We start from the raw sequence: 8,965 nt of genomic DNA, 5'->3' as shown, positions 1-8,965 counted from the left end.
CAATTTAACAGAACACTGTTAATAGGTCTGCAAACTGGGTCAACTTCATTAAGACATCTATATTGGCATGGTGGCAAGTGCATAATAACTTAAGAAATTTAAATGATTTATATACAGCTTGTCTTTTAGGTGGATTTTTTTTATTCCAAAAAAACACCCTCTGAAGAGGTTTACAGCACACAAAACGGCAAACACAAAACTCTCACGACAGCCAGGGACCAAAAAAGAACAGGGGAGACTGAGAGTGCAGGGTCTAAAGCTTGCCCCTCTGACCTGTGCTTCTTATTCAAACACAAGAAGATTAAAAAAATACACACAAAAACTGTTGGAACAGATACTATATACATATTGCCATACGAACAATAGATTAAAAGATTATCATTCTTACGTTGTAAAATAAGAAGAAAAATCACAAACTAAACATTTTTTTCCATTACCAAGGGGCAGTTACTAATCCCATTACAAAGCAGTTTAAACCTAACTTCATTAGTAAAGTATCAGCAGTCAAGATTCATTCTAAAAAAATTGTGTTGAATGGTCTTATTGTACAATGTCAAAAGAGAACAGGTGTTGGGATTAAACTGCTTTCTGATCGAGTTTGAAGCACACCCCTCAACAGAAAACAGGTGCTGTTTGTGTTCATTTGTTTACTTTACAAAGAGTAGATTGTGTCCCGTCCTGTAGAGAGATGTAGGAGCCGACAATGACACTTCCATGAAAGCCCTGACACTGCGCTAAAGCTACAACATTTTAGGACCGCCTTCCCCCCACTTTTTGTTATCCATTTACCTCCACCAAGAGTTTCTGGTGCGCTGATTTTTAAACTCACATTACATTACTGCCCTTTACCTGTGTAGGTTTATGAAACAGCGTAATTTGCCTAGGAACTCTACCAACTGTCATATACATTACTATAATCTATCAGAGAGTAGCGTTTTCTGGATCAAGCGGAAAGAACCCTATACAATTGATGCTCTGGGGAGAAGACTATGGTGGTAGTGTCCGTTTCTGCCCAGTGGGGAGGAGATGGCAGGAGATGATTGGCTCGCTACTCCATTGGGGTGGGTGGAGTAGCAGCGCCCAGAGGTAGATGAGCGAAAGGGGCGGGGCTCGATGTGTTCTTGGAGATGCTTTCAGAATAAAAGTCCCTGAAAGGTTGAAGCTCCGGACTGGCAACAACGTTGAAACCTGCTGGAGGAATTCTTGTGTTGTTGTGTTCTTTTTGTTTCTGTCTCCCTGTTCTGCATCTTTTGTGCAGCTGGTAAAATGAACGTAAGAACCACAAGCTGGTTTGAACACACACCCCTTAACCCACACCCACCCCCCGATCCTGACCCCACTGACAACATACTCAGATTGGGACATTACAGCTGGAATGGTTATAAATGAATTATCAGTTAAACCTCTCCTTATTTCAAATAGTATATTATATAATATATATTATAATATATATTTTTATATATCAAAAGGAAAACACTTATCTTCTACAGTGATATCTATGGTATACAAAGAGAAAAACAATCTGCAAGATCACGCTCTTTTTCATGGTTGCTCTAACAGCTTGGATCTGGGTTCTAAAGCTCCTGGGAGTAAGGACTAGTCATCATCATCATCGTCATCATCATCCTCTCCCTCATCCGCAGCTTCCCTCTTCCTCTTCTCTCCATGAACTCCGGCCACCACTGCAATGCAAAATTTCCAGTTGCACGTTCAGACGACAGATCAACCAAGTTGCTAATCACCTAACACATTTTAAAAGTCTTGCAAACTTTGCTTCCACTGCAATAGCCCTTATGTAATATTAGTCATAGCTATGGTCCCCAACAAGTGGCAGGAATCTATTTAGTATTATGATGTTACTACATCTAAGCATGGTGCACTTTATCTACACTTACCCATGCCAGGACTGCAGATAGCTGTGCATGACATACAATAATCTTTAAAGCTTTGCACCATGCATATATTATGCTTATTCCATGATTAACAGTGGCATAGTGGCTTTTTTTTAATTATTTATTTAAGGAGTTTTACAAGACCTCCCTATGGCCTTAGTTCTTGGGGTAAGCAAAGGAGATTTTCACATACTATGGTGCATGCTGTTAACCACCATTGATTGCATCCCATGGGGTAAAGTGCTTGGTTCAGTGTCAAATCAATACACCTCACACTTGGCAACAGCAGGGATCAATAGCTGCTTTGAATGAGTGGATCAATAAAAGTGTCTACGGAATCAGTCATTACAGAGAGGAGACCCATTCGTTTCAATGGCTGGTTTGAAACTGATATTAATCAATAACATGTCAATGTCAAAGCCTGACGCTGTCTACAGTAGTTGCCCTGCCAGTTTCAAATGCTCACCCGCTCCTGCCTCCTCTTCCTCTTCCTCCACATAATCATCATCATCATCTTCGTCCTGGTCAAAAAGAGAAGATGTCAATGTAAAAGCAGTACAACCTTTGCTCTTCAGAACAAAAATAAAAGACTATTACTTATGTGACACAATCGAATGCTTAGGTGACTTGTTGTTTGGTGTGACTTGGGGAATAATGTGTAAAAATAAAGATGCATTTTTATGAAAAAAAGATACTGTCATACAATGAACATGGATTGCAAGTCTGGTACTTAACCCAAAACAAATTCTGTACAAAGACAAAGGAAGCCCACACCTGTATGCCCTCTTTCGTTAAGTATGACAGCCCAACCTCTCCACCTTCTGAACCTTCATCATCGTCATCTTCGTCATCATAGTCACCCAAGGGACCTGCTCCTTCCTCACCATCCTCATCATCATCTGGATAGACAGTTAATTATAAAACGTGAATAATGTTTTTATGTGTAAGGTCCTATACCCCTTTGACTTTCAGTGATATACATCTTTATCCCTATCCATAAAGTTCATAAAGAAACCACCACTCCTGTGACGTTTAGTGCTATATATCTTTACCCCTATCCATAAAGTTCATAAAGAAACCACCTCTTTTCAACACCCTTTTGACTTTCATTGCTAAACACTTCATCCCTATGCATAAATTGAATTTTCATAACATGCTAAGAACAGAGACAAAGCCCCCTATTAGGTGCCGCTCTGTCTGCTCCGTCACTTCCTTGCTTCGTACCGTCATCGTCTGCTTCAGAGTCAGGTGCTTCGTTGTCCTCTGCGTCGAAGCCGTCCAGGTACATGACCTGAGGCAGAAGCTCGAAGATGCTCTCCCTGTACTCCTCCAGAGTGGTGATCTCGCAGTTGAACAGGTCCAGGCTCTTCAAGTTCTTTAGGTTTTGCTGTGGTGTTCGAAAAAATGGGAGGCAACACAGTCAGTCAGAGAGAGAGAGAGAGAGAGAGAGAGAGAGAGAGAGAGAGAGAGAGAGAGAGAGAGACAAAGAGAGAGAGAGTTCATGGTCAAATGGTCAGATATGTCTTTGGTTTCAGTTGTGTAAGCCTCCATAAATATATAAATATTTAAAGATGTCACATCACTTTGTGCATCAAAACAATCTTAGGTGAGTGGCTCTTAAAGAAAGGAAACACAGCTTAGTAGGGCACTGTGGCTGCCTCTACAGATTCTATTCAGGAAGGTGACCCGCAACCACTAAAAAAGGTTTTAAGTGTAGTCCTTGGAAGACTTATATCCTGGGTCACACTGTGTAGTAGACTCTTTGTGTAGACTCTTTGTGTACTCTCTTACTTAGCATTGTAGGACAAAACATTAATCGATCTTGTGGCTGTGGGCATTACTAGTTCAATAATGTTTTTTAATCTTAATCAAATCTCCAAACTCTTACCAAAGCCTCCACTGTGCTGAGCTCTTTAATCTTGTTTCCACTCAGGTTAAGGTATGTCAGGTTGGCGCATTTCTCTGACAGTGTCTCCAGACCTCCCGAGATGTTGTTATCACTCAGCTCCAGCTGAGGAATAGGAACATCATCGTTATTCAACTCATCATTTATACTTAACAAATACAGCCGCGGAAAAAATTAAGAGACCACTTCAAAATTATCAGTTTCTCTGGTTTTACTATTTATTGGTATGTGTTAAAGTAAAATGTACATTTTAGTTCTATTCTATAACCTACTGGCAACATTCCTACCAAATTTCAAATAAAAATATTGTCATTTAGATCATTTATTTGCAGAAAAATGACAATTGGTCAAAATAGCAAAAAAGATGCAGTGTCTTCAGATCTCGAATAATGCAAAGAAAACAAGCTCATATTCATTTTTAAACTACACAATACTAATGCTTTAACTTAGGAAGAGTTCAGAAATCAATATTTGGTGGAATAACCTTGATTTAAAATCACAACTTTCATGTGTCTTGGCATGCTCTCCACCAGTCTTTCACATTGCCGTTGGGTGACTTTATGCTACTCCTGGCGCAAGAATTCAAGCAGCTCGGCTTCTTTTCATGGCTTGTGACCATCCATCTTCCTCTTGATCACATTTCAGAGTTTTTTTTATGGGATTCAGGTCTCGAAATTGGGCTGGCCATGACAGGGTCCTGATCTGGTGATACTCCATCCACACCTTTACTGGCCTGGCTGTGTGGCATGGAGCATTGCCCTGCTGGAAAAAACACTTCTCAGAGTTGGGGAACATTGTCAGAGCAAAAGGAAGCAAGTTTTTCTTCCGGGACAACGTTGTACTTTGCCTGGCTGAGGTTTGTAAAAGACCATAAGGATTGAACCAAAGCCGACTGGAGGGTCTCCTAGTTCAATTTCACAGTAGGTGCAAGACTCTGTGGCTTGTAGGCCCCTCCAGGTCTCCCTCTAACCATCAGACGACCATGTGTTGGGCAAAGCTGAAAATTGGACTCATCAGAGAAGACGAACTAGGAGACCTTCCAGTCCTCTCCTAGTTCGTCTTCTCTGATGAGTCCAATTTTCAGGGCCTACAAGCCACAGAGTCTTGCACCTACTGTGAAATTGGACTCATCAGAGAAGACGAACTAGGAGACCCTCCAGCCGGCTTTGGTTCAATCCTTATGGTCTTTTACAAACCTCAGCCAGGCAAAGTACAACGTTGTCCCGGAAGAAAAACTTGCTTCCTTTTGCTCTGACAATGTTCCCCAACTTTGAGAAGTGTTTTTTCCAGCAGGGCAATGCTCCATGCCACACAGCCAGGCCAGTAAAGGTGTGGATGGAGTATCACCAGATCAGGACCCTGTCATGGCCAGCCCAATTTCGAGACCTGAATCCCATAAAAAAAACTCTGAAATGTGATCAAGAGGAAGATGGATGGTCACAAGCCATGAAAAGAAGCCGAGCTGCTTGAATTCTTGCGCCAGGAGTAGCATAAAGTCACCCAACGGCAATGTGAAAGACTGGTGGAGAGCATGCCAAGACACATGAAAGTTGTGAATTTAAATCAAGGTTATTCCACCAAATATTGATTTCTGAACTCTTCCTAAGTTAAAGCATTAGTATTGTGTAGTTAAAAAATGAATATGAGCTTGTTTTCTTTGCATTATTCGAGATCTGAAGACACTGCATCTTTTTTGCTATTTTGGCCAATTGTCATTTTTCTGCAAATAAATGATCTAAATGACAATATTTTTATTTGAAATTTGGTAGGAATGTTGCCAGTAGGTTATAGAATAAAACTAAAATGTACATTTTACTTTAACACATACCAATAAATAGTAAAACCAGAGAAACTCATAATTTTGAAGTGGTCTCTTAATTTTTTCCGCGGCTGTATATAGTTTTTGCAGTCAAAAGTACTTAGTCACAGACAAATTATGGAAAACTAAATAAAGTAACAGGATTTTGAACATTTATCACGCTGGACAGTTCTTGCTTTGCGTAACTGGCGCTGTCCGTGGTACTGAAACCGTTAATCGATGTATTAATAACTTCCAAGCTCCCTTAATATGTATTGTTCCTGTTTGTTTGGTATGCTTTGAACGGGAAGCGTTGTGCTCATAAGATTGCATGTAGTTCAATGCAATATCGCAATTACGCGACAAAATTTGAAGTACCAGCTTCAAATAAGCGGAGCTGTCCAAAGTTCTGAAACTGATAACTAAGAAATAACAACAGATAAACAGAACTATGTTACTAACAGGGGACCAGTTAATTGTATTACTTTTAGGAACACTAAACAAGAAGTCCTGTTCAGCTATCATAATTAAAAAAATGGTTTAATGATATGTCTTTACTGATACTAAAGTGGTCACTGGGTATCTTGAATCGGTTTTCCGTGTAAAAACGAGTAGGAGTTTGTACTCACCTTACGCAATTTGGGCAGTGCGGGCAACTTGGCCAGGGAGGTCAGGCCCACGTTGACCATGCTGAGGAACTCCAACTCCTTGAAGTCATCAGATAGACCCTCGACTTCACCATCACTGGAGCGGCAGTTGTCCACCACAAGCTCTGCCACCTAGAAAGCAGAGTAAAGGGAGTTCTATCATCACATTTACAGTGTGTATCAGGTTTACAATGTCTGCTATGCAGTATTCTTACATTTTCATACGTCGAACAAGCCGGTTGAATTACTTTTGTGATGTTAACTTCTTGCCACGGGAGACACTTCTTGCCACTGGAGACACTAGACTGTGCCTTAATATCAACAACCTTTCGCAAAAACGAAACCGAATCGCGAACTGCATCTTTGGGTAAAGGGGTAAATAGCTTTTGACGTCCACAGATGGATCAATTTATCATAACAGTCAAATAACCTATGGTTGTATCTACATGTTGTTTATTATATATAATAATAAATAATATGGTTTGTATAATTGTGTCTATTTTAAATGCACCACTAATCATATTTGACAGCACAAAAAAAATACTGCGGGCCATGTCTTTAAAGCCAGTGGAAGATGACGACTGCCACAATACTCAGATAGTATCAATAGTTTCCTTAAACTCTTTACATCTAATGTAACAGCAGTAGCCTCCGTTTGGGCAAATCAGGAAACAAAGCAGCGTTGAGATGTGGGCGTAACGCTCCACACGGGCACGCGGGAATATTTACTGCCGAGCAGCATTCGTTCTGGATATTTGGCAACTACAGTTTGAGCATTGGCTGAATAGAAACAAAGTTTACAGACGATCACCAAGACATACTTTTTTCAGTAGGGAAGCGTGTAGGTCGTAGTGCACGTATTCAAATGAATGAATGAAGAAAATCTTCTCTCCCTATAGGCAAGTAGAGTCAGAAGGGTGGGGGTTTTACTGTAATCTACCGAAGGGGGAGGGGGGAGGTTGTGTGTAACCCCCCGCACCATCTGCCAAAATTCCTTCAATTTAGAAACCAGACAAAAATGTTTGCGAACATATTTAATTGGGACTAAATGAAAATAAGTGATAGGAAAAGAGAAACCCCAGTCTAGCCATTGAATGCAAGTACGATGGCATTACATAATCACTTCATCTAGAGAACACCCAGCGCGAGTGCAGCTTCTTTATGGACTCCATTTAAAAGCGCGGAGAGGTCCCAGTATAACGGCATTTCTGCTTTTCCTAAGACTATTTCCTTTTGCCCTACCAGCTGTTCGTAGTATGACTTACTTTAACACTCGATACGGTCTTTAAAACATCTACAGCTTCAACCATACCGCGATAAGAGTTCCGTCTATTGATGCAACAAAATGACTTCCACTCCCCACCCGCCTGCACGAACTCAACAGCTCACTAGACACAAGCTCCTACGCTCGCTCACTCGCCAGAGTAGAGCGCGTCGTCGACGGAGGAGTCCGCCTAGTATTGATGCGTATAAAAAAAGTCAACGAATGTCTTAACGCAGCCTACAAGCTTACTCTGTCCGAAAACGCTTCGAAAGATATATTACGACTGAAGACATTCAAGAAAATGGTTGATGCCATTAACAAGGTCGAAGTTAACTCGCTCGAGAGCGTAAAATGTCCGCTAAGGGAGACGAAGAGACTCGCTCCTGCCGACCGATAAGCCAGTCAGTGGGCAATTATAACTCCACCGAAGATAGATTGGTATTGCACTATTTCTATAGTTTGAGTCAGCTGGTAAAACGTCGAAGAAATGGCGTTTAAATAGGCTACAAATGGGTGGGACAATAACAGGAAAATTACTTGGGCGTCTGCTATTGAAAGTTGTTCTCATCATTCTCAATGATAGGCATACCAAGCATTTTTGGACAGTTTAATAACTTGACCAAAATAGAACATAAAACATGAAAACGTTTCCAAACCTCAAACAATTGTCAATCTGTCAAGTTAAATATTTCACATTTCGCACTTTAAAAGGTAATCTGGGGCGATATTCTAATTTCGTTCTCGTCGCGCTTCTGCCAGATAGAACGTTTGTTACAATGTATCACATCGAGGAGGGAGGGTAGGACAACCAGTCAACAATAGACTTGGTTTTATTTGCTCTGCTCTCGGTTCAAAAACCGTTGTCTAAAGAACCACAAACAGTTAGTCTGTGCAATTATATTGCAAATGCCCCAAATACAACGCTTATCTGTATGGGACGTGATCTTACTCGCATCCCTTCAGGTGTCCATGTGGTCTACCAGAATCCCACTGTAGGCGGCTTTCGCAAGTATGCCGAGTCCACTCTACTGTCAGGTTGTAAGTGAACATCATCTTGCATTCCTTAAAAAAAAAACGTCTCTGCGTCTTACCTCAACTGGAGTCCTGTTCCTCAGTTCCAAACTGATCCTCTTTTTCATTTCCATTTTCAAAAATAAATATACAAGTTACAGGATGGAAAAGTCAAAGATGAAAACAAAAATTGGCTGAGACACGGACCCACGGCTAGGCTCGCTTCCGCGGCTTCAGTTCTCCAAATGATCCTCCATGATACTTCGCACCCAACCCCCTCTCCTGAGTCCCGCCCATTGGATACACGGATTGGCGCTACTTTACACATCGAAATATGAGTACACGATCATGTTGTCATTCAAATAGATAATACTGATTAACATAATCGGTGTATGAAAAGCCCGGTCATTGGTTAGAATTGCGCGCGCAGTAAATACGGATTGGTCA

The 8,965-nt window shown here is 41.0% G+C and overlaps 1 protein-coding gene across 1 annotated transcript; it reads right to left on the bottom strand.

Moving 5' to 3' along the window:
• Window positions 1–1,340: 1,340 nt before the first annotated feature.
• Window positions 1,341–8,743, bottom strand: anp32e (acidic (leucine-rich) nuclear phosphoprotein 32 family, member E). The gene is made up of 7 exons (XM_080859622.1): window positions 8,599–8,743; window positions 6,226–6,375; window positions 3,781–3,903; window positions 3,117–3,279; window positions 2,667–2,791; window positions 2,359–2,413; window positions 1,341–1,682 (listed from the first exon to the last, which is right to left on the bottom strand). Exons 1-7 carry the CDS (start codon window positions 8,650–8,652, stop codon window positions 1,597–1,599), a joined length of 756 nt encoding a protein of 251 aa, XP_080715748.1. The 5' UTR covers window positions 8,653–8,743; the 3' UTR covers window positions 1,341–1,596.
• Between the last annotated feature and the right edge of the window lie 222 nt (window positions 8,744–8,965).

This window comes from Sprattus sprattus (genome assembly GCF_963457725.1).
Source record: "Sprattus sprattus genome assembly, chromosome: 20".
Taxonomy (NCBI): domain Eukaryota; kingdom Metazoa; phylum Chordata; class Actinopteri; order Clupeiformes; family Clupeidae; genus Sprattus; species Sprattus sprattus.
The sequence above is the reverse complement of the archived record's forward strand: the minus strand, read 5'-3'. Positions and strand labels throughout refer to the sequence as shown.

Coding starts and splice junctions, on each gene's coding strand:
- anp32e (XM_080859622.1), bottom strand. CDS start 8,652: ATGGAAATGAAAAAGAGGATCAGTTTGGAACTGAGGAACAGGACTCCA. Junction 3,280..3,780: donor TCAGCACAGTGGAGGCTTTG/GTAAGAGTTTGG, acceptor CGAACACCACAG/CAAAACCTAAAGAACTTGAA. Junction 1,683..2,358: donor GGAAGAGGAGGCAGGAGCGG/GTGAGCATTTGA, acceptor TTTGCATTGCAG/TGGTGGCCGGAGTTCATGGA.